The sequence below is a fragment of the Indicator indicator genome, chromosome 10, assembly GCF_027791375.1.
Source record: "Indicator indicator isolate 239-I01 chromosome 10, UM_Iind_1.1, whole genome shotgun sequence".
Taxonomy (NCBI): Eukaryota; Metazoa; Chordata; class Aves; order Piciformes; family Indicatoridae; genus Indicator; species Indicator indicator.
The window spans coordinates 27,583,184-27,608,725 of record NC_072019.1 but is presented as its reverse complement, the minus strand read 5'-3'; the positions used below and the strand labels follow the sequence as shown (position 1 = coordinate 27,608,725).

At 43.8% G+C, this 25,542-nt stretch overlaps 1 protein-coding gene across 1 annotated transcript in view; it reads right to left on the bottom strand.

Annotated features, from left to right (window-relative positions):
* Positions 1 to 3,885: 3,885 nt before the first annotated feature.
* DNAJC6 (DnaJ heat shock protein family (Hsp40) member C6) overlaps positions 3,886 to 25,542 on the bottom strand; it is a 45,674-nt gene continuing 24,017 nt past the window's right edge. The window contains exons 5-19 of the mRNA XM_054384193.1: positions 23,836 to 23,958; positions 21,658 to 21,791; positions 20,166 to 20,360; positions 19,589 to 19,706; positions 18,675 to 18,754; positions 18,314 to 18,507; positions 18,139 to 18,219; positions 16,251 to 16,691; positions 12,600 to 12,734; positions 10,744 to 10,812; positions 9,939 to 10,064; positions 8,185 to 8,445; positions 7,367 to 7,512; positions 5,048 to 5,224; positions 3,886 to 3,987 (exon numbers count right to left, since the gene is read on the bottom strand). Of these exons, the coding sequence (XP_054240168.1) occupies positions 3,886 to 3,987; positions 5,048 to 5,224; positions 7,367 to 7,512; positions 8,185 to 8,445; positions 9,939 to 10,064; positions 10,744 to 10,812; positions 12,600 to 12,734; positions 16,251 to 16,691; positions 18,139 to 18,219; positions 18,314 to 18,507; positions 18,675 to 18,754; positions 19,589 to 19,706; positions 20,166 to 20,360; positions 21,658 to 21,791; positions 23,836 to 23,958 (2,382 nt within the window). The remainder of the gene's footprint in view (positions 3,988 to 5,047; positions 5,225 to 7,366; positions 7,513 to 8,184; positions 8,446 to 9,938; positions 10,065 to 10,743; positions 10,813 to 12,599; positions 12,735 to 16,250; positions 16,692 to 18,138; positions 18,220 to 18,313; positions 18,508 to 18,674; positions 18,755 to 19,588; positions 19,707 to 20,165; positions 20,361 to 21,657; positions 21,792 to 23,835; positions 23,959 to 25,542) is intronic.

The following is a 25,542-nucleotide window of genomic DNA, read 5'->3' as shown; positions in this document are numbered from 1 at the left end:
GCTGAGTTGGCGGCTCCCAACTTCCGGTCTCGGGAGCCCGCCCTGTTCCGGCACACGTCAGAGGCGCTTAGGCACCTCCTCAAGAGAGGGCGGCCCGGTCGCCATAGTGACAGGCGCTGCCGCTGGGCCTCAGTGGCGGTGTTGACCATCTCTCCAGTCAAACCCGCACTTATGTGTGTTTATATATGTATATGTGCCTAAATACATATAGATGTTACATATACACGTGTGCACAGGCACGCTTTAAATACATAGTTTTTAGACAGTCCCCACCCATCAATCTCTGACTTTTTTCCTGAAAACGTCTCTTCACACTCAAAAAAAAAAAAAAAATGAGCCCAAGTGCCAGCTTGTCCCAGGGTCTGCGTCATCTGCCACTTCTGCTAATCCACAGCCGGAAAGCCATATCTGAGTTTTTCAAGTTTTCAGAGGAGTGGCTGAGGGAATGGAGGTTGTTCGGCCTGGAGAAAAGGAGGCTGAAAGGAGACCTGGCTCTCTACAGCTCCCTGAAAGGAGGCTAGAGGCAGGTGGGTGGTAGTCTCTTCTCACAAGGAGCAAGAGATAGGACAAGGAAATGGCCTCAAGCTGCACCAGGGGAGGTTTAAGGTTGGATATACAAAGAAACTTCCTTCAGTGAAAGGGTTGTCAAACACTGGGACAGGCTGCCCGGAGAGACATCCTGGAGATGCTGAAAAGAGGCAGAGATGTAGTGCTGAAGGCTGTGGTTTAGCCATAGACTTGGTAGAATTAATAATTGTTGATCTTGAAAAATCTTAGAAGTCTCCTCCACCCAAAATAATTCTGTGATTCTATAGGCCTTAGATTTTTAAGAGCCCATTTTTGATCCAAGAATGAGCTTTTTGAGGGACAATTTGCAGAATCCCTTTAGATATCTGCACTCTCGTTTCATATCTTCCCTGATACAGATTTTTCCCTCAATTTTCATTATAAAATTTAAATCAGTTAAAGCTAAGAAGACTGCCTAACAGCAAGCTGAGTAGCTAAATGCTTTGAGTGAAAATTGTTTGCTGCTATGTTCATCACCTTCTTTGACTTGTGGGTGCCTGAAATGTAGTAGCATAAAAATAGCAAGTGAGAAGTTGTTTCTAAAATACCTTAATTTGGGAAAACCACCATTAGTGAGCACCACCCCTATCAGAGCAGATGTAAGCATTAAAATCATGCATCTTGGTACAGATGCTAATAACATAAATGGCCTAGGACCTGCAGTAGATACAAGTGTGAATTTAGCTTGTCTACAAAATAAAAAATGAAAACATGGGTGCAAGTTAAGTTACCATCTTCTGCGTTAGCTGAGTTGAAGGGCTTTTCTTTTAAGCACAAAAAGCTCCATCTTTTTGCATTGCAGATTTTCTCTAAAATTAAGCTCTTACTTTTAGAGGTAGGGGGACTGGCTTCTTCACGTAAGCTTGTTTGCTCTTGAGTAAATAAAATCTCTAGGAGAAAAAAAGATAAATCTATCTCTAGAGCAAGTTATTTATGGCTACTCTTATGTCTATCAGCTCCCACCCAACTCTGCACTAGATCAAGTCAATAGATGGAAGATGCTGTAGACAAAAGAAGCTTTTGTTTACCATAGATGAATTTGGTGTTGCTTATCCAGTGTTTCAGAGGAGTGATGCTTAACTGTGTTCAAAACAAGAAGGTAAAGGATTATTCCCCCACCAAACATAAAACATACCTGAATATGTTAATTTGACCTTTTTAATGTATATACAAATGTTTTAGACCAGTCACAATTTCATTGAGTATATACTGTATTTACAAAAATTACAACAATTTAGTCAAACAGTAAACCTGAACATTGATAACCTCTGTCACTACCAGATATATCAAGATTTTTTTTTAAATTTTTTTTAGATAACTATTTTGATATACATATGTCCTAATACTTTCATGCATCCATAAAAACATTAGGGATGGAAGTAATCAAAGCTTAAGTGGGGTTAGGGTTTCTTTTGGTAAAGTTTAATGGTGGATTTGGATTTTGTGAACGGATGAGTGTCCAGAGTTATGTGCCATGACAACTTGATACAAAGCTAATATAGTTTTCATCATTTAAAAAAAAGTACATTATAGTAATGAGATCCTTTTTATTATATAGGCATAGGTCACAATGTCTACAAGTGTTGAATGAGAAACAATAAACCAACAAATCACAGGAACATGATTCACATTCCAGTTATCTCTTTTAAATAAGACAAGCACATACTGGATCAAAACATTAATAAATAACATCCAGTTTGTTACTATTATCTTAAGGTCTTTTATATAAAAGGAGACCTATGTGTTGGTTTCACATTTTCAATTAATGGCAGTAAATAATGGACCAATACAACAAAAGGATGACTTTTATACAGAAAGCAATGGACCTTGACACACTGTCTTTGCAGTAAAAGTTTTGCCACTTGCAAAACATGAGTGCAACAAAGTGGATTGTCTTTAAAAACCACCAGCTCTAAAGACTCATATCAGATGGCAACTTGTTCCTTAAGCAGTAAATACAGATGATTTCCTGCCCGCCTTCTGAACACACCTGCCCTTTTCAAGCTCAAATACAGATACAACATGCTGGTAATAAACTGCTAGTTGTAGTTACTCTACAAAAGGAGAATGTCAGAATTTGGGGTAAAGAGTGTAACTTGGTTTTTAACTGGGAAAGATGCTCTGGCGTTAGCATCAGAGATATTTCCTCATGATATTATTGCTTTGGTCCAATATAAACTTCTAAGATAATCAGTCTGCACTGTATTTACCTCAAAAATCAGACCCAGCCTACAGATGTCTACATGACAGCTTGTACACCATGATCTGAAAAGTGAAGTTCCAACAGGCTGCATACTGCCAAGAGCCTTTGCCAAGTGCTCTGGAGCTGATAAAGGCATAGAGGTGAACACAAGTGGACTGGCAAAAGTCTTCTAAATCCTCAGGAGAGGAATTGTTACCTACAGACTGGGATGATTTCTAAGACTTTACAGCAGAGTTTTGGTTTGTTGATATTTCTTTTGTTTGATTATTTCAAGCCATTGGTGAGAACTTCAAGGAAAATGCAGTACATGCCCATTCCTGACTTTCGCAAACATGGACTCACCCTTCCCCCCAGTTCCCTATTTCCCCAAAAACCATGCTGCTAGCAAACCAACAAGGTCTGTTCAACATCAACAACTTGTTGCTTGTTTTAAGACACTTGCTCTATAATGCTGAGGAATTTCTTCTGTGCATTTCACTGTTGGACCGTGAGGTGAAATACAGCATTAATGCATCAAGCAGCAGTCAGCTGCCACACTGATCTGACCCAGGATTTGGCTTTGTCTCTATCCAGACATCATACTACACTAAATGAGCAATTAAGCAGCAAATGGTGACTGTTAGAAGTGTGCCTAAACCACAGCTGAGCACTTCAGTTTGATAAAGTTTGATCCAAACACAGGAAGAAAGCACATCAAAGTCTGGGCTTCACCACCAGTTATGGAACTCAACTAAGTGTTGCCATATCACGTATCACCAAAACAAAACAAGGTAGAAAATCCACCAGCTACATCATGTCAGAGAGAGAACAACTCCACCTTTTCCCAGGACATGTTCTCTCTTGCCCCACTTGAATCCAAAGAAAAATACAAAAATTACAAGAAACTGTAACCCCGTGGCTCTCACATGGCTGGCCAGGTGGCTAAAGTTCCTCTGAGCTCAGGATTCATGATACAGGTATAAGGAAACCTTTCTCTTGTTCTTCATGATAAGTATTAGGCTCTTTGTTGTCTGAAACTTCAGAATTTCCAGGCAGAGTTTAGTTGATCTGTGACATTTGTGACAAGAGACTATATAAGGACTAGCACAGGTCTGTAGTGGAGACTGAGCAAGTACCTAATACAAGGGTTTTTGTCCTTGGTTTTCAAATTCTGACCAGGCATCGTTTAGCTCCATAAATATCATCTTTGCATATTGTTCATAAGGCTGCCCAGTAGCCTGGAATAAAAAAAGAAAGAGGCATGTCACATCTATAAAATCAGACCACAACAAGCTGACCTAGCTGCTGCAATATTCTTAAACAGAAAAGGGAAGGAGCTGCTACCTGACACAGTTCCTTGATAAGAGCAGTGGGCTGCCTAAGTGCTTGCAGGAACACATCTTTTCAAGCCTTGCCCACTGCAACACTTCTTTTCATTAAAGGTAAAGGTGGCTCATCATCACCATAGGCTTTTCCCAGATGGTGCTGGCAAGCTAAAGCAGCAAGACGTCAGGCCACAAGATGGAAAACAGATAACCTGATTCTTCTGGTTTAGAAGTTTGATTAAGAGCCCTGTCCTTTCATATCAGATCCTGATCATCTTCAGCAGACACAATATTGTGGCCTCTCATTCACCACCAGTATGGCTTAGAGTCAAAGTGAGGACAATGAAAGCTGCTAGATGAATGGTTGGACTTGATGATCTTAAAGGTCTCTTCCAACCGAAATGATTCTGTGATTCTATGAACCAAGCACAGCCCTGGGGGTGGGAGTGCTTAGACTTCTCACCTTTCAGAAACTGACAAAAATATTATTACTACTTTCTACAAAGCTTTTTAAAGTACCAGTAAACGAAGTGATAACATTCAGCACTTTGTATTTAAGAGAACAGTGACTACTTCAGCCTGGAGAAGAGAAGGATTGAGGGAGACTTTACAGTGGCTTTCCAGTACCTGAAGGGGGCGACAAGAAAGCTGGGGAGGGACTGTTTACAAGGGCTTGTAGTGATAGGATTAGGGGGAATGGGTTGAAGATGGAAGAGGGAGATTTAGACTGGAGATTAGGAAGAAATTCTTTACAGTGAACTTGGCGAGACACTGGAGCAGGTTGTCCAGGGAGGTAATGGATGCCCCCTCCTGGAGGTGTTCAAGGCCAGGGTGGACGAGGTCTCGAGCAACCTGGTCTAGTGGAAGGTGTCTCTGCCCATGGCAGGGGGGTTGGAACTAGATGATCTTTCAGGTTTCTTCCAACCCAAACCATTCTGTGATTCTCAACACTGTGAAACTGGGGGAGCCTTACCTTGTCAGGATGAACAACAAGCACTGCCCGCCGGTAGACTTTCTTCACCTGCTCTGGTGTGACAAGATCTGCCATACTAACAGGTTTCCATTTGGTCTCTCCTGCCCATAGGACTGTATGCATTGTGGACAGCAGGGCTCTTATATTTCTCTCTTTCCCTTCAATCCATTCCAGGATCTGTAAAGAAAAAAAAAAATTAGTATCAATTAGATACTTCAGGAGAAAGAGGGATCTTCATTTGAAGAACAATTACTTAGAGCATCTTACATTTCTTCCCAAGCTTTAGAAGATATTTGAAAGCAGCTTTGGAAGATATTGATCAATCTCTGCTTTGTCATTCTATATCACTGCTTGAAATTTAAGACCCACCTTCAGCAACATTTCTGTTAAAAATACTGAGTAGATAACACTTAAAAACAGACATGAGATAGAATAGTCAAAAGATAAAATGTTTGCGTGGCTCTTTAGCAAGCTTAATTACACACCTAAAGCAAGCTCAACTAGAACTCTGCTATAGATGTGTATCTTCTGTGCACATTTAGTTTTAAGTCTTCTAAAGACTGGTTTTGAAGGTTGGTTTTAAGAGAAATCTTTTTCAGCTCTAAGTCAGGAGCTCAGTTCCCTCCACAAGCCTATTTGCTACCTGCAATTCAGCAAATAAAGCACTAGGTGGTCCACATTCCTAGATTATGTAGTCCCCCCTGTGATTCCCATCTTAGCCTAGGGCTAAGGAAGGAGAAGAGGAGAGGGAAGCAAACATGAAAACTAAAACTCCAATAGATTCATTAGTTCCAGTCTGATGTGACTCAGTGAAATAAAACACAAAGCAAAGGGAATTGTATTGGGAAAGGACAATCAGCTGAGTGCTCCAGCAATTTGGCAGCTTGCTGGAGGGAAGATATAGGACGTGTCAAGTAGAACCACATGAATCACTGAAGTTGTACAGCTCATGGATTGGGAAAGCTGCTGGACACTTGCTGGCCTGACAGCTGTCCAGCTTGGTTTCGAGTAGCTGATGTTCATGTTCACCATGGTTGCTGGCACACAATTTCCAAAAGTTAAAACCTTTCCACAAGGCTGAAAAAAATTAATTCTTTAAAAAAATCACTTGTTCTGTTTTCTAGATGTTTGTCTGGCTTTTGCTTGGGCTTTTCGTCTCCATTCTCCATCCTTCTGCAATTATAATTTATGGTTTCATGCTTCAGAAGTTAAGCGGGACAGGTTGAATCTCCTTCCCTTCATCACAGACCTGTATTTGGCACTTTGAGGAGAGATGAGAGAATTCCAGAACAGGCAAGATTAATTAGTCAGAGGATTAGTTCAATTGGCTATGCCTGCTAATCAGGGCTGGAGTGGTGTGTAAGACCTGCTAGCAGCCCTAGCAGTAAACACTGAGGAAGTCATTGTTTGCCACAGTGGTTTAGGACAAAATGTAACCATAGAGTTTTAAATCTGTTCCAAAGGATGTTCACATCTGTAGGAAAGGCATGAGAAGTTATTGCAGGAAGAAGCAGGAGGAAGGTCTCACTTTCTGCCCCATGGCGATTTCATCACGGGGAGAACATTCCTCATTTCACCAAACCCTGGGTTTGACAGAAGTATTGGCAGAGAGTCACTGCTCTTTCATGTGGTTAATTTCACAGAATCCCAGCATGATGGGGGTTGGAAGGGACCTCTGGAGATCATCCAGTCCAACTCCCCTGCTAAAGTCACCCACAGCAGCTTTCCTGGCATCACAATGGTCAGGTGGGTTTGGAATCTCTCCAGAGAACGAGACTCCACAACCTCTCTGTGCAGCCTCTCCAGGGCTCCACAACCCTCACACAAACACAAGAAAAAAATTTGTTCTTATTTGTGAGAAGCACTCTCAGAACAGAGGTTTTTACAAGCTTAACACTTTCCCTAAGCACTCTCTCATTCTGATGAGATGGGGAATGTCTGGAAGAATCTTCACTAACACCTGCAGCTTATGACTTTGTGCTTCTGGTGACATCAGCTCATTGCTGTCTGTCATGCGAATGTAGAGCATAGCAGTTCATGGTGCTATCAAGTTAAGACATCCACTTTATGGAAAGCAAGCAGGAGAGACAGCACAGGATCCTTGGTATCCAACAATGCTGTAGAGGTCACATATTTAAAGCGAGTACTAAAACAAGAGGAGAGTTTCTGGCACTTAATGACCTGAAAGATTTGCTCAGCTGCCTCACATGCAGGATAGGTGGCAGCTTACTGTCCCCTCCACCTTTCAGTGTTCCAAGCATGATGAGAATTAAAGACACATTGAATGATTGTAAGAGCACAAAGAACAGCATTGCTTACTTTTAGCTTTTCAGGGTCCATCTCCTTAGCCATTTCTTCTTTTCTCATCTCTGCTATTGTTTTGGGACCCTTCTTATCCTTGTGAGCATTAAAACCTTGACCAGATAATAGATCTTCAAAATCTGCAGACACTTTTGGTTTTGCATCTTGAAAAATAAAAGATTTGGAGTTATCACAATGTAGGTTTATTTAACTCTGCTCTTCTACCCAAGCCACCCTGATGTATCACTACCACAACCTCCCAGTGCTAATGAGTGTGCAGGAGCTTATAGAAGAGGTACAGGCTAAATGTAACTTGAATTATTAATATTGAAACCCACTGGGGGATAAGGAATCTCCTAAATCCTATGAAGCCAGGCTGAGAGAGTTGGGGTTGTTCATCCTGGAGAAGAGAAGGCTCCAGAGAGACCTTTTTGTGGCCTTTCAGTACTTAGAAGCAGCCTACAACAAAGACAGGGCCAAACTTTTAGCAGGGCCTGTTGGGGCAGGAAAAGGGGTAATGGATTTAAACTAAAAAGAAGGTGATTTAGACTAAATAGATGGAACACATTTTTTGCCCTGGGGATGGTGAGACCCTGGCCCAGGTTGAAGAGTTCAGAGGTGGTAGAAGTCCCATCCCTGGAACCATTCCAGGTCAGGTTGGACAGGGCATCGATCAACCTGCTCTAGTTACAGATGTCCCTGCTGACTACAGGGGGTTTGGATAAGGTAACCTCTAGAGATGTCTTCCAATCCAAACCATTCTATGATTGCTTAGATCCTACCCGGTATTACAGCAATATTAGAAGGAGCCAACCTTCTAGATGCTGAACACTTACCAACATTAGCTGGTCCTTTCCCACGTTCGTTTTGTGCTCCTGGCATTGCTGAGAAGCTCACGTTGTAATTGGGCTTGTTCTGAGGAGAAGCATGAGGCATGCTTGGCTGGGCCTTGGCTTGTGTCTGCTGCCAGCCGTAGCCAGCTCCTTGCTGCCAACTGCTGCCACCCATGGGCTGGGGAGAGGGTTTCTGTGGTGAGGGAGGGAATCCTCCACCCATGCCTGTCGGAGTGGTTGGTTTGCTGGCAAACGAAGAGCCACCTGCAGAGTAGGGGGAAAGGAATAATCTTGGCCATGTGCAAATTGTCCATCTTGCCTTCCCAAAAGGGAACCTAAACAACACCGCCCACAGGCAGCTGGCTTCTATTTTCAGCTCTGCTACAAACTTATGTTTGCAGCATCAAGCAAAGCCCTTTGACTTATAAGCAGCTTATTGAGCAGCAACAAGAAAAACAAGCACCTGAGCTAGAGTAGTAGCTCATTAGAGGAGCACAGGGAAAGCTACCTGCAGCTAACTGGGCACCACAGCTGCTGTGTGTTGTGGTGACAATTTCAGGCTGACATGTTGAAATAACAGCTCTTTAGCCCATCCTTATATCATACCATCCCACAGAGTTCTGTGTTTTCAGCACCTTAGAACTTCAGGGGATGCTCCTCTGAGTCAGTTTGTAGTGGGAGGTTTGCAGTGTTCATGTTTTATTAGTGAAGACTAACATCCACACTCAACTTTGAGCTCTGAAGTGTGTCATGGAAACTGGATTGCATGCTTTTGACTTAGTCATGGACAAGAAAAATGTGGTTGAATATCCTGTGGAGGCCAAGTAGTTTGTTTTTGAAGTCTCTAAACTTTACTGCAGAATACTTGTTTTAAAAGCACCTCAATGGCTCTGACATGGGTCTTGGCATGCTGTGTATTTTGCTCCTGCAGAGCAGCTAGTGATCCAGCAGAGGAAACTGGGAAACCTAATCCTAGAACCATGCTGGTGCTGACGCAAAGGAGAAAAACATCAGATCAAACCACAGCAGCTCACAAAGAGCCGAGGGCAGTAACAAAGGGAAGGGAAAAAAATTCTATTTACCAGAGTCAGAGAAGCCAACATGCTGGGTTTTAAGGAAAATTTAGATAATCTGACAAAAGTGGCCTTTTTAGCTCTGATGTTGAGAGTTAGCTGATTGTTGTCTGAGATAAAACAAGGAGAAAATACTTGTCTAAGCAGTCAGGCAAAACCAGGTTTTTCCATAGCCAGATGCAAAAGAAAATGGGTTCAGGCTCCACCTTTAGAGTCCTACAAATTAGAGGCTGATTAGTGATGTTCCATAGGTTTCCTCACAAAGGACAAAAACGAGTCAGATCTAGAAGGAAACAATTCCTCAAGGACCCCAGAAGGTTTGAAGAGCCAAAGTCTCCTCCCAGGCACCTCTCCAAGCTCTGTTAGCAATAATTCTGCAATTGGAGTTAAACACAGAGCATCCTTAGCCAGAGACTGTTTAGGATTAAGAGACACGTTACACTTTATAATCCAGGTACCCTACAAGGTCCAAACAAGCTGTTAGCATATTTTTTCATGGAGAACCAGTAAAAGCACAGATTTACAGAGAAACAGGCAGAAGGGAAAGCTTTAAAGAAGCACTGACATGCAGGTAGGCTGAGAGGACCCATAAAGCTCTTTGCTACATGCCAGGCTGCTCATCCTATTTCTCCAAAACAGTAAATATTAGTTTATTTTTAAATAAGGAATGCAAACCTGCTAAACTCGCTCCAAGAGTCCCCAGATCAGCAAATGGATCCAGTGTTTGGGGTTTAGGCTGATGAGTGGGAGTGTTGTGGAGGGATCCTGTAGGACTGGTGGCAGCTGACTTACTTCCCATTCCTATGCCACCTTAAAAGAAAAAAAAAAAAAAAAGAAAAAACTCAGTTTTTATCCCTATTTTACTTCCCCAGTGGGAAGACTGCTATTAAAATGAAGTGTACTATTGTCAGGTTTCTCAGCAGCCTCAACTCAGCATTGGCCTAGACAAGTTGCACACCCACTCACAATTAGGCTTAGCAACAAGATTGTTCCCTAGACTGTCTGTGATGACAAAGTAATTATGATAAACTAGTGCATTTTAAGAACTAGAAGCTTCGGGGAAGCAACTTTTGGTAGGACCTTCTCCCAAGGTTAAAAAGAATCATGCTGCTATTTAGCATCATCCCAGGAACACATAGAGCTTCCCAGGTCCTTCTCATGGCTCTATAATGGAATGAAACACAACAATGTACATCCTCACAAACCACCTGCCCTGCTTCAGAATCTGCTTTCTTGAGGTTATTAAAACCCAGATTTTTTTTCTTTTAACAGAAAGTGTTTAATGAGATCCTCACTAGGATGACTAGGAGACCAAGTACAGCAAACTGCTGCAGTTCAGATGAGACTAAAATCTTGATATTTTGTGCTACTAGTCAAAGTACTAAGCAGTAGAAAGAGGGAACCTGTTCTCTGCAGTCATTTCCACTCTGCCTCTCCTCTCTCAAGGCTCCTTAAGGGTTTAAATGCCCTGAATTTTTATGACACATACCTGGTTTGTTGGGCCACTCCCAACCACTGGAAACATCTGGTTGTATGGAGACCGTTGGTGTGCTAGAAGCTAAAGCAGAACGATTACGTGTAAATATCTCAAAATACTACAGCAAAAGCAATGTAACCCAACCTCTAGGAAGAGAAGACAAGGAGCAGGAGAGACAGTGCAGGGTCCATCTACCACTTGCCAATTCAAAGTGAACTTCTCCACCATGATGAGAATTACACATTGAACCTTTTTTCCTATTGTGTCCAGTTCTGGGTCCCTCAGTTCATGAAGGACCTCAGACAACTGCTTGAAAGAGTCCAGCACAAAGCCACAAAGATGATGAAGGGACTGGAACCTCTGCCTTATGAGGAAAGGCTGAGGGAACTGGGTCTCTCCAGCTTGGAGGAGACTGAGGGGTGACCTCATTCATGTTTATAAAGATGTGAAGGGCAAGTGTCAGGAGGATGCAGCCAGGCTCTGCTCGTGGGGCAACAGGTACAAGCTGGAGCGGAAGAGGTTCCACACGAACATAAGGAAACACTTTTTCACTGTGAAGGTGACAGAGCACTGGAACAAACTGCACTGAGGTTGTCTGGACACACTCAAAACCCACCTGGATGCCTTCCTGAGTGATCTGCTCTAGGTGATCCCGATCTAGCAGAGGCAGGTGGACTGGATGATCTTTAGAGGTCCCTTCCAACCCCTAACATTCTGTGATTCTGATCTCATACAATACGGAGGTGAATGGGGAAGGACACAGATTTACAGTGTTCCTTTTATGGTAGCTTGGGGTCAGAGACTTTACGTACCTATAAAAACCTCACCACCAGAGTAACACATGGAGGCTTGTGTTTCTGAAAACATCTCAACCCAAGCAAATATTCTACATGCAAAGGGCAAAGATAGAGGAAACCAGTAAAGCAAACCAGCTCACAGATGTAAATCAGAAGGAAGAGAGTCCTTCCTTCAACCTTGTATCAAATGGAGTCTGTAGGTCTATGCAGCTCACCCTGCCAGCATTTCATTATCCATAGGCACTAGCAGGGTAATTTAATACCTCATCATGCAAGGACACCATTTAAATTCTTTGAATTAGTGCAGCCAGCTCCAAGTGTGACCCAACCTTCTTATTCACAGAGTTAGTATCCAATACCTGAGCTTGGCAAAGCAAGGACACAAGCAGTGTCAGCAGCACACTACTCTTCTCCTTTGTCATTTTGGCTTTCCAGTGAGACTGCTGCACTCAAGGGGTGTGTGTTGGATGATCAGGGAAACAAATTCATGGTTTTGCATGTTTCAGAGAAAGTTAAAAGAAATTTTGGCATGGGGGAGAAGGGAACAACTGAGGAGAAGAAAAAAGTCCAGTAAAGAAAAAAATCCTTCTCTTCAAATAAGAGTCACATTCAACGGATTTTGGCAAGTGTTACTATCAGAACTAAAGAAAACAGCTGCCTATAACTAAAATCACCAAAGGATGTGTGTTTTCTCTAGCAGGCTTAACATGCCATGCTCTATTTAGCTCAATTAATAGTAGTTTGATTCAAATGAGATCTCCTCACCACAGGAATATGCAGGCAGACATTCTTCATGGTCTCATTTTTCATGTATACAAATAGCTTATTAATTAAGTAAAAGACTTGAGCAAAAGTTAGCCTCATCCTACCACACTTCAAGTAATAAGTAAAGCTTAAAGTGTAGAGACAAAAAGCTCTTTCCTGTGTAGTGGGGTTTCTGTGGTTTAGAGTCATTTTATGGTGAGCATCAGTTTGTCCTTAATGGCTCCATCACTGTTTCAAAGCAGCATTTCACATTTATTCAAATATACCAGAAGGGCCTCACTTTCTTACCCATGTGAAAGGGATCACTGTGCACAGTTGGTGAAGGGCTTCTTGTTGCTTGAAGGAAAGGATCACCAGGGACAGATGATGAACCAAGAAAGGAACCCAGGAGGTCTGGACCAGTTTGCTTAGGGCTACTTCCAAATGGATCAAAGGCAGCAGCTGTAAAAACACATTTGAGAAAACTATATCATTAACCTGTACAATGAACATGCTTCAGGGAAAAGGCACTGCTCTGTGGAGAAGAAAACCTACTACCTGCAGATACCAAACAGAGGACAGCAACTGTAGGAGAGCAACTGGGAGAGCTGGACCTGTTCTTATAGAAGGACACAGAACTGCTGGAGCAGCTCCAGAAAAAGCCACAAAGATGATCAGAGGGCTGAAACACCTCTTCTGTGGGGACAGGCTGAGAGAGTTGGGGCTGTTCAGCCTGGAAAAGAGAAGGCTCCAGGGAGACCTTAGAGCAACTTCCAGTGCCTGAAGGGGCTCCAGGAGAGCTGGGAAAGGACTTTTTACAAGGGCTTGTAGTAATAGGATGAGGGAATGGATTGAAGCTGGACGCGGGCAGACTTAGACTGAAGAGTAGGAAGAAATTCTTTCCAGTGAGGGTGGTGAGACACTGGAACAGGTTGCCCAGGGAGGTTGTGGATGCCCCCTCCCTGGAGGTGTTCAAGGCCACATTGAATAAGATATTCAGCAATCTGATCTAGTGAAAGGTGTCTCTGCCCATAGCAGGGGAGTTCAACTAGATGAGCTTTAGGATCCCTTCCAACCCAAACCATTCTATGATTCTATGAATCAGTCCTCTAGCCAAATTCTAGGGTATCTAGAGAGCCATGTAACTTGGTCACAGCAACACATCAGCTGATCCCAGCTGTCTCTGCCAAGGAAAGGGGCTGAATTTATGAGCAGTCAAAAGATTATTTAGCTATTTAGACATTTCAGATGAAGTTTCAACTTGCACATGCTGCCAATAACGGGATGGTGAAGACCAGTTTTGAGTCAGTCAGCACTCTGGTGCAATTCCTGCTTCTTCTCAAGAGCTGAACACAGAGGTGATTTTAGGCTGTCAAAAGTTATACATGTCAAGGGTGAAAGGACCATCATTTTGAAACATCCTTGGGAAACAACTGGTACCTTTTCTACACCACATCAATTGTTACAAATCCCAGTTCATTCTTAAACTCTTCCTCTCACCCCGTTTTCCTGTAAAAAGCCCAATAAGCCTAACCAAGAAAAGAAACCCCTATGAAGTCACTCAGTTCTTACCTGCCAACAAGTTTAAGGTAAAGAGCATCCAGAACAGAGATACAAAATATACTATGAGAAAGATATAATCCTAAGAAGCTGTGCATTGTATTAATGATGCTGCTCATTGATTAGGATGCATAAGAAATTACTGGTCTTTCCTGGCTTAAGACTAAGAAGTAAAAATCACTGAACAGAATTAGTTCTCTGCCAACCCAAACCAGGACAGTGTGAGATACTTGTCTTTTCTCGTTCAAGCACCACAATCTGGTTCTGCAATACTTAACAATATCCAGAAATCTGTTCCCAGTACTGGTGCTGCACCCCTGTCTTGTAAGATGTTTGTCTGCATGTCCTTCCCACCCTCTGGACCAAAGCTCTCAGGCTGAGCATATGACAGTCACAGCAAGATGAACCTTCTCTATATACAAGCAGCCGAATTTCCTCCCCTGAAATTTGTATTTTTCTCCCCTTTCCCACCTCAGTCCCACCCCCAGTCCTCAGGCTCTATCTCTTCCCTCCTTTTCAGGTCTCAGTACAAGTAGATTGTGTTTGTAAGGTAATATTACATCAGCACAACCTGGACAATAGAAATCTCCAGGGAGACCTTCAGGTGGCCTTCCAATACTTAAAGGAGGTGATCAGAAGGCTGAGGACAGGTTTTTTAGCAGGGCAAGGGGTGACAGTTTCAGCTAAAAGAGGGACATTCAGATTGGAGAGAAGTAAGAAATGTTTGACACTGAGTTTGGTGAGACACTGGCTCAGGTTTTCCAAAGAGGTGGTAGATGTCCCATCCCATTCCAAGTCAGGTTGTTTGGGTCTCTAAGCAACCTGCTCTCATTGGGGATGTCCCTGCTGATGGCAGGGACCTTTAAAGGTCCCTTCCAACCCCAACCAGCCCATGATTCTGTAACTACTCATGTCCCCTTCGCACCCTTTGAGCACACCATCAGACAAACCTCCCCAAGGCCACTGAGATGTTTTTATTCTAGATCAGAAAGGAAGACTTAAATTGGCTGCACATCCATTCTGTGATAGGTTCTACCAGTGTGAGCTTCAGCATCTCCTACATGTCCTTAAAATGAAACCCCACTGTTCTTTGTACCAGAACGTCTGCTGGTGCTGCAAATGCTTTAAGTTACCAGTTGCTGAGAAAGAGTTAAGCCAGCATACTTTGATCTTGGAATCAAGGACATGTTGATAACCTCAGTTCTTAACTGCAATGCAAACTCTCAAGCCAAATCAAACATGGGGAGGGCTGTGCAGCTCAGTGTGGTGCACAGAGACCTGCTGCCAGGTCCCACTACTTTGCCTTTAGCAAAACTGACTGTCTACTCCAGAGACCCTCAGTGACCCACTTGGATTGAATTCCTCACCTATTCACTTACAAATGATTTTCACTTCCTCTCCTCTGGTCGCTTAAACCCTCAAAGGATCCCTTTTCTAGTATAGAACTACAGAGTGAATCATAGAATGGTTTGGGTTGGAAAGGATCTCTAAAGGTCCTCTGATCCAACATCCCCTTGCAGTCAGCAGGGTCATACAACTAGAGCAGGTTGGTGAGAGTCCCAAACAACCTGACCTGGAATGGTTTCAGGCATGCAGCATCTATCACCTCTCTGGGCAACCTGGGACAGGGTTTCACTACCCTCAGCACAAAAAAATGTCTTCCTTCTTTCCAGTCCAAATCTCTTTTAGTTCACAGTATCACCTCTTGCCCTGTCACAACAGGCCCTGCTCAAAAGTCTGTCCCCAGCTTTTCTATGGACCCCTTTTAAGTCCTGAAAGGCCACCAGAAGGTCTCCCTGGAGCCTTCTCCAGGCTGAACCCCAATATCTAATCAACCATTCCCTCTTCCAGCCTGATCTGTCCTTGAAACAACAAAAGATCTCCCATCTCCTTCTTGTATTGCCTATCTTGTCTGCAGAAAGATCAGAAACAGCAGATCTGTGGAACCATACTTCCTAGTCCAGGATCATAGCTCCAAATCCACTAAAGTCCAAAGAGAAATTAGAGTCAAACTGCTTTAGGTCTACCCAAAACCTAAGCAGGGGGTTGTATATTATTTGACTCAGAACAAAACTGATCAATTCCAGTCACTGCCAGTGTAAGGATGCATAGATTCATAGAATGGTGTATGTTGGAAGGGACCTTGAAGATCATCTTGTTCCAACCCTCCCACCATGGGCCAGCCAAACACTTAGGTCAGCTCCAGCAAAGACTTTAGGGAATAAACTATATAATCTGATTTGTCTTTCTGAGTGTGAAGAGGCACTAACTCCTGTCTCAGAGCAGAGGAGCTGGGTGGCTTCTTGGGACCTCTCCACAGCAATTCCCAAGAGGACTCCAACATCCCACAGATTACCCTAATGGAGTTCTCAAAGTGTACCCCCCACCAAATCATACACTAGGCATAGCCACTATTACCTTCTCCGACCCTTGCAGATGAGGACGGGGATGGCGACGCTGCAGAACGCCGAGGAGTTGACTGCAGAGATCCAGGTCCCCCCACATGGAAGACCTCCTCAGCAGCAGGCTGTCCACTTTGAGAACTTGGCCCACCAACCCCAAACAAATCATTCAGCAAGTCTGAGTTAGAAGGGGCAGCAGTGGGCTGTGAGGGAAAACTCTTGCTCATAGGGCTACCATCCAGGCCCAGAAGGTCCACGTCTTTAGGTGGAGGTGGTGCTGGAGGCTCTTGCTGCTTTTTGCTGTGTTTTGGTGTCCCATGAGGCTTGTCACCGCTGGCATTACTGTGCTGACTGGAAAGGGACAAGAGTTCGTCATCTGACTGTTCGCTTTCCTCATGCACCAACGCTGCTCGATCCTCTGAGGTGGGCTGAGAGCTACTTTTGTCAGATTTCTGATCTAAATGATGATTAAAAATAAAATTAGGTAGCTGTTAGTTTTGTCATCTCAGAAAGGTCCCATCCAAAGCAGCTTACAAGCAGAACAAAAAGCTACTGAGAACATCACAGTAGCGTTTGGCTGGATATTAAAATAAGAGAGTCCTCTGCAAAGACTCAAGTCTCTGTGGATCTATATTTCAAGAAGACAATTTTACAGATCAAAACCAGTGGATCGTTGGCTGTCCTCAAGCCTGAAAAGTCAGCAAATGTAACACCTAGAGATACAAACTGAACGGTTTCTGGGTCAGAACCAAGCACCCAGGATGCTCTCCAACCATACCTCAAAATGAAGGCAAAAGGAGGCTCATTGTAAAGGAGTAATGACATCAATCACCCTCCTAATTGTGCCTACAAGCAACTCTTACACCTGGTTCCTTTGTAATGTGGCACTGCTGTCATAGGAGGAATGCTGCATTCAACAGAAGTGGGAGATTTTCATGGTGTTGAGCATTTCTAAAACAACAGCAACCCCGCTTGGATCAGCAATGGTGCAAACAGCAGGAGCTGAGCAGTGACTGCTCCCCTACACTGGGCACTGATGAGGCCACAGCTTGAGTAATGGGTTCAGTTTTGTGCCCCCCAAAGGACATTGAGGTGCTGGAGTGGGTCCAGAGAAAGGCAATGAAGCTGGTGAAGGGTCTGGAGAACAAGTCCCATGAGGAGCAGCTGATGGACCTGGGATAGTTCAGTCTGGAGAAAAGGAGGCTGAGAGGAGACCTTCTCACTCTCTACAGCTCCCTGAAAGGAGTTTGAAGCCAGGTGGGACTTGGTTTCTTCTCCAAGGAAATAGCAATAGGACAAGAGGAAACAGCCTCAAGTTCCACCGGGGGAAGTGTAGGTTGGACATGAGGAACAGTTCCTTCATGGAGAGGGTTGTTGAGGCCTGGACCAGGCTGTCCAGGATAGTGTTTGAGTCCCCATCCCTGGAGGGGTTTCAAAGCCATGCAGATGTGGTGCTGAGGGACATGGTTCAGTGGTGAACCTGGCAGTGCTGGGATAATGGCTGGATATCAAAGATCTCTTCCAACCAAAACGATGCTATGATTACTAATTGTCTCTGAGGGAAACACTCTCAGTGCTACTTTCTCACAGCATTGTGTAGGAAGCACAACATGAGGAAAAAGCAGCATCAAGGAGACCTCAGGTGAAGCTCTGCACTAGAATGATGTCAATAATTGTCACATACAGCACAGAAAGGCAAAGTCTGAGGAGAATGTTGTAGGAATCAATTGCCACTCCATTGCAAGACAAGGGTGTGACCAGCAATACCCTGTGATCTAATGGGAAAGACATGTTACAATCAGATCCTTCTGCATGACTCTTCTCCAGGAAGGACAGGGGGGAAAAAAAAAAAGTTGTTTCTCTTGTTTGAAGCAGATTTTACTTTAAAGACCAATTCAGCATACCTTGCCAGCTGAGAGATGAGAAGAATGCACTCTGTCCAACATTTCTTAGGTTATGCTGGGGTGAATCTGTGGGACCTCTACCTGCAGCACACAGCACCATATCAATAAAATCCAGCAAAATGACATTCAGCAAGCAGCTAAGCAGAGGAGTTGAGTACATGTCTGCAGCTCTTACCTGCCAAAGCAAGTGTGTCCTGATGCTCCTGATGAGAGGAGAAGAGAATGCTTGGATTGATGTCTTTTGAGCTGAAGTTCTCCCAAGGGGGAGTTAATTCAGTTTGCCTATCAGCAGACTGTATTTCTATGTCCAGTATAACATGGAAAAGCTGAGGGTATTTGTCTGGAGAGTCACAGGCATCCAGTTCAGGCCTAAAATGGAGACAAATGGAACCGTTAAAAAGGAAAGGATATTTCTGCAAAGCTGTATCAAGTTCCTCCATACGTGCACACAGACTTTTCCCTGTTTCATCCCCTTCAGCCTTCCAAAGGCTTTTACACTTCAGGTTTGATTAATGTTCACAACTTGAAATACTTACTTGGTGAATTTTAGTGTGGTTGTTCCCAGGGCTATGAATCCAGTATGAAATTGAATTTGGAATATTTGTGTGTTGGTCATCTGAAAACAACACAGAGCATCAGACTGTGCAAGAGCTTAAGTTCGTGACATTAAAAGAATTGTTCCTAGCACATACAGGCAGTTAGTTAAGTCTACTTTAAGGGTTAGGGTGAAGGGTCTGGAGAACAGGTCTGGTGAGAAGCAGCTGAGGGAACTGGGCTTGTTCAGCCTGGAAAAAAGGAGGCTGAGGGTACACCTGGCTCTCCACAATTCTCTGAAAGGAGGGTGGAGCCAGGTTGGTGTTGGTCTCTTCTCCCAAGGAGCAAGTGATGAAATGAGAGGAAATGGCCTTAAGTTGCACCAGGGGAGATATAGGTTGGAAGTGAGGAACAATTTCTTCCCCAAAAGGGTTGTCACAGTCTGGAACAGGCTGCCCAAATGACTGACCAAGCCACATAAATTGCACTTTTTCTCCCCAGGTGACCAAAACATGTGAAGGCTGCTGCAAAGCAAGCAAAACAGAGGCCACACAGGAGTCATTCTCAGTAAGTCATTCTAATCCAAGCAGAAAAAAAAAAATCTCCTTCCATCTCCTTAGAGACTTGGGTGGTGGTTTGCCCTGAGCTAGTTACTGATAGACAATTTCTTTCTCCTACATCAGCTGGAAGGATTCTACATTCTATAGTAAACACCATCTCCATAAGGAGATATCATAGGCATCATGGACTTCTTCATATGCAGGCCTTTATTTTCCATTTGCATTGATCAAATTTGTGTTGTGTCTATTGCTAAGGATGGAAGCTCTCATCACAAGTGCCACAAGCACACTTAGACCCCATCTTTAGCCAGCTTAGTTACATTGCCTCTGCCACGCAAGAGAAGTTAAACTCCTACTTTTGCTTGAAGGCGTCCCCCAATGGTTGACCTCATATGGTAGACAGAAACAACAACATCTCCATGGACAGTGGCTCCCAGTGGAATTAGGACTTTCCCTTCTTGCACACGGTATTCTCTTTGAGGGGAAGAGAAAGAAATCCACGGTTAAGCTACCTTCCACAATGCCACAGCCATCAACAGTGTCAACATAAAAGCTCTCATCTCATCCAGGCCAAGCAAACCAAGCAAACCATGCAAGGCCAAGCAAACCATGCAAGGCCAAGCAAACCATGCAAGGCCAAGCAAACCATGCAAGGCCAAGCACCAAAAAAGTCCATTGAGTGCTTTGCTTAGGGTTAGACTTAGTTGAAACAAACATTTCACAGGAGAAACCAACACAGCATTGAACCACCTCTGTGAAGGTATCCCACTGCATGACAACTTCAGACTAACTTTGGCACTTCATGTCAGCACTAGACATGAACTTTCAATGAATAAATGCACTCCCTTTGCAGCACAGACATTGAACACATAGCAAAACAAAAGCCTCCTTGAACAAAGCTCCTAAGGACAGTAGGAGATCGCAGCAACTCACTTCATTCTTTCATACTCCTGGGCAGTGGTGAGGATTCTGGTTTCTCCACTGAGAATGTCACAGAAAGGCCGGCAGCCATTCCTTTGCTTGTTGAAACAGGGGACTGGGCTGAGGGTGACAGACTTGATAGTAAGTGGTTTGCAGTGAGGAACGATGGGCTTGTCTGCTGTTAGATCACAAATGTATCCTATGTACCTGCAGAGACAGAAAGCCATCACTGAAGGTGCCATCCCAGCTGACCACTTATTATTCTGTACCTGAAGTCTACCTTGAAATCCAAATGAAAGCCTGATTCTATCACAGTTCCAGGACTCGAGTTTCCATGTACTCCAGCATCCTCATAGCTGGCACTAAATCTACACGTCTGTTACTGGAGCTCATAGAAAGGTAGAGGTTGAAAGGGGCCCCTGGAGATCATCCAGTCCTTGTTAATGCAGGCACACCTAGATCAGGTTGCACTGGAATGCACCCAGGTGGGTTTTCAAAGTCTCCAGAGAAGGAGACTCCACAACCTTTCTGGGCAGCCTGCTCCAGGGATCTAGCACCCTCACAGCAAAGGAGTCTCTCCAAAAGTTAAGGTGAAACCTCCTGCATTCTAGTTTGTACCCATCTCCTTTTGTCCTATCCCTGAGCACCACTGAGCACAGCTTCATCCTCATGACCTTCATCCTTTAGATAGTTATGTGTTTTGATAAGATCCCCTCTCAGTCTTCAAGAGGAAGGAAGCTGGCCTTCAGCTTTGAGCTGAAGATCATCTCTCCTCACCTTTAAAGAAAACATGATGAGCAATTGTTTTTCTAGCTCACCAGCAGAAGTTTGTCTTTTACTTTACATGCAGATAGCAGATGACTTAGAGTCATGTCCAGAAGGATCATTATTATTACATACACTGTATCTTTGGTTTGTGCCAATAGGCACTTTTTCCTCTGCTAATTGAAGTTGTGAAGATGACAGTTTTACAATGAAAGCTTCTGTAAGGATGAATGATATGGGGAAAGGGGTTCACTCAGATCCTGTTAACTACAGGTTCATCAGCTTTCCCATACTAGTGAGCAAAGCTATAGTAGTATTAGGTTTTTTCCCCCCACCTCCATTACTGTTACATAGGACAAGAGAAAATGGCCTCAAGTTGCACCAGAGGATGTTATAAGAAATTTCTTTCCTGCAAGTGTAGTCATGCATTGGAACAGGCTGCCCAGAGAGGTGGTGGATTCACCATCCCTGAAGGTGTTCAGAACACCTGTAGACATGGCAATTCAGGACGTGCTTTAGTGGCCATGGGTTGATGGTTGCACTTAATGACCTTAGGAGTCTTTTCCAACCTTAATGACTCTATGATTCTATATTGATGTGGGTAAGATGGAAGTGGCCACAAACATCAGTTAAGACTGATCACAGCTAAGTGCCATGGCTGATGCACAAGTTCTGCTCTGGCAGTTTGTAGCATGAGGACCATAGCTTGCTTCCATAGCCTTTAGCCAGCATACTCTACCTCCTGTGAGATGGCCACAGTACAATTCCAGGCCTCTTTGTGTTCAGCAACTGCATAGCAGGGCCTGGATTAGAGAAGAGGTGACAGAAACAGAACATCGCACTGACCAGAACTGCTGAAGCTGCACGTCCATCCTGTTAAGGAAAAGAGCAGGGGGAGGGGAAACATACATCAGCAACATCATTTACATTTCAGCAGAACACTCTCCATTCTTCCTTCAATCACAGGGAGTTTCTCCAGAAAGACCAGGATTGAGAACACAAGATGAAGACTCTCCAGTATTGTGTTATTTAATACCTAGGACTCCAGTGAACAGCACTGGCCTGCATAGAAGCTAAGTTAATATCTAATAAGCAGCCAAAGCTGTGGTTTAGACTTGGATTTGTACATTTTCTCTACAAATGATGGTGTTTCATGGCTGCTCCCAAGCATGGGTCTGGAACTGGCCACAAGGTTCAGCGTTCACCTGTCCCACGGCAGTCATCTAGTAGACATTTCACCTACAAAGAAGAGTTCAACACCACAAAAGAAAACCAACCCAAGGCTCCCACACCCAACACCTCCACAGCCCTCAATCTACAGGTTACTCCTGGACAAGTCCATGTCTTCTTTAGGTAGGTTGCTTATGGGGTAAGGTATGTTGCTGAGTTAGGTTGATAAGACCAAAAGTACAGGAGAGTCAAAAGTATCCCGAGTACCCTGGATTGCTGCCTATACCTAGGAACATGAGGTAATGAGCCATGTGGACCATACCCCAGCTCCATCAAGCCAAAGAAAAAGCCCTTCCATCAGCTTCCACTAGAATCCAGGTCTGATGCCTGCTTAGTTTTGATGCACACTTAGGGTGCAGTGGTGGGTACAAGAACCTGGTCAGTGTTCCTGAATGACCATGCACTCAGCTCATCTCCCACTTAACAGAGGGGGACAGAAGATTCCAAAAGTTAAGACTCATTTATGAGGAAAAAGTGGGAAACCTACTGCCCCACCAGGCAGGTGGCCACCATCAAAGTCTGAAACACCAGGTAAAAGTTATACAGGCTTCTTTCAGTTACTTCTTTTTGACAGCATTTAGGCATTACAGTCATACTGGGCCATCCCAGAGCTGACCCAGACCCCACTAACCTGCTGAGCCTGAGCACACTATCTGCTTTGCTTAGGTTCAGTCCCTACCAATCACTTCTGAAAAGATCTCTCCGGTTCATATAAACTCAGTGGGCTCCTACAGACTTCATAGAAAGTGCTGAAAAGGACTCCCTGTCCTTTACAGCATCATCCTGATATCCATTGCGTGAAGATCCCTTGTCTTTCACATCTCTAAGGGCAGCAAAGGAACTGGATTCTTGAGATAGAGTTCCAAGATTGGAGGCATCAAGTGGATCTTTGTCTCTGTTTGAATGGAACTTATATCCCACAGCCACTAGCTGTGCTACACAAGGCAGGAATGCCAGATTCATCTGTCAGGTCTACCCAGTTTGGGATCAGTCATTTCCTCTGTGTCTTCCACTTTATGCTGATCAAGGCTGACAGCCTCCCAGATTTAATTTGGGCTCCAGGAGCACAAGAAAACTCTCCTTTGGGGCATTACTGTCAATATGAAAGGTTGCATGGGAAAAATTACAAGTTTGTCATGCAGAATCACACCCTCATGCATCCCATCTACAGCCCAGCAACCATTTCAGCTGGTGCACAAAGAGGACCAGAAGGCAACTGGACTTCTTGAGACAAAGTGGTGACTGCTAGAGACTTTTACAATCTCAGTTTCAGGGTTTGGACAGTAAAATATGTCTTTGCTCTCCAACTTCCATTAGTAACCCTCAGTCTGCAGGCTGCCTTTGTTCTACAACAACTTAAAGCCACAGCAGGCTGACAACTCTCATGGTTGGTTCTTGGATGAAGACCAAACGTTTTTACTACTCATCACCTTTAGTAGTTCAGTTCTAGAATGACTGTGACCTCTTTTGTTGTGTATTCCTGCTTCTCATCCAGTGTCACGTCTTCCAGCTTAGCTGTGTAGCTGCACATGGACGATGAAGCCCCCTTCTATAGGGACCCATTTTATGACATTTGTTTTTCTTTCAGAAACCATCACCATCCTTGCACACAGACTCCAGGCAAGCAATATACAGTATGACTTAGAACTCAAAAGTCTCAAAATATGGCTGTTCCTGGTGTACTCACCATGCAGTGGATGACACACACATTTTTGGGGTTCTGCTGAAGCCAGTTGTGCATGTTTTTACAGACAGCATAGAGGTTGTGCAGACTGGGTGCTTGTCGGACTGGCCAGCTACATTCAGATACCTACAGAAATGGCAAAATGAGAAGAGAAAGCCCTGGGGAGACCTTAGAGCAGCCTTTCAGTACCTGAAGAAGCCTACAAGAAAGCTGTGGAGAGACTTTTTTACAAGGGCTTGTAGTGATAGGATAAGAGGGAATGAACTGAAGCTAGAGATTAGAAAGAAATTCTTTCCAGTGGAGATGGGGGTGGGAGGGGGAAGGGCAGGTGTGAGACACTGGAACAGATTGCCAAGGGAAGGTTGTGGATGCCCCCTCCCTGGAGGTGTTCAAGGCCAGGCTGGATGAGGCCTTGACTAACCTGGTCTACTGGGAGGTGTCCCTGCCCATGGCGAGGGGGCTGGAAATAGATGATTCTTAATGTCCCTTCCAACCCAACCCGATTCTATGCAAAGCAGTTTCATAAAAGCATGAAGCAAGGCATGCTTTGAGGAATGCTTTCTGCCATGAAACCTACTTCTCTTTTACAGCCTAGAGTTATGTGCTCAAAACCTCCTCCATCTCCTCTCATGAATAAGTTTGCTTTGTGACTCTCATGAATTATGAGGAAACCAACAAACAAGAACTCACAATTAAATAGCATAATGTTGATGTATTGTCACTGACTGTACATTTAAAATCTATACTCCAAGTCAGATTATCCTGAGAGGCCTTTCAGAAGACTCCAGCCTCTCAGGGGCATATTGATTTGTGCTGTGTCTAAAGCCTTAGTGCAACTTGTCCCCTAAAACCTACAGCTCTGATTTTCAAAGGACACTGAGCATCTGTTGTTCTCCACCATTTTGTGTCACAGGATTTTTTAAGCCCTATTTGACAGATACTAGGCTGATGAAAGAGAAACTTCTGTTAAACTAAAAAATTAAGCATATCTGAATAAGTCTAGTTAAGATATGAGCCAGGAAAATGAATGACTTAGAGCTGAAAAGCCACCAATCCTGAAGAATGTCTAGTTACTATTCATTAAGTCCTAGTTCTGAGTCATCACACTTATCTCAGGAACAGGCCTTGCAGTCTCCAACAGCACATCAAATCGCCTTCTGCAGGCATCTCCCTGTTTCATCTGGCAAAGATCAAAATCTGTTTTAAAAAAGGCATTTCTGGCTAGAAGAAATTTAGAGGAGAAATGTCATGAGGCTTGTCCTCAAAGAATTGATTGTCTCTCTCAGCTGAAGTTCAAATCCTGCTTAATGAGAACCAGGGGCAGGAAGGAGATGGTTTGCTCAGCTGTTCTTAAATTGGCATACGATTTCCATACCTTTGTCATCTCTCAGAGGGAGGAAGTGCTCCGGGTTTCAGAAAACCTCTATTTAAGATTCTCTCACACACACCTGCACAACATCTTATAGGAGAAACAGAAATCTGGACTCAAACAGGAGAAATCCCAAGCTGTGTTTGGTCTAGTGGACAGGGAGACTTTTGTCTAATGAGATATCTAATTAGATACTTGTCTAATTGCTTTTTAGACTCATAAAAGTTTTTTTGGTCTGCACATTATCCTGAAATTCAGCTGTGCATTTGGTGAGCAAGGAGAAACTACCCAACAAGTGAATCACAGAATATATCTGGTTGGAAGAGACCTCAAGGATCACC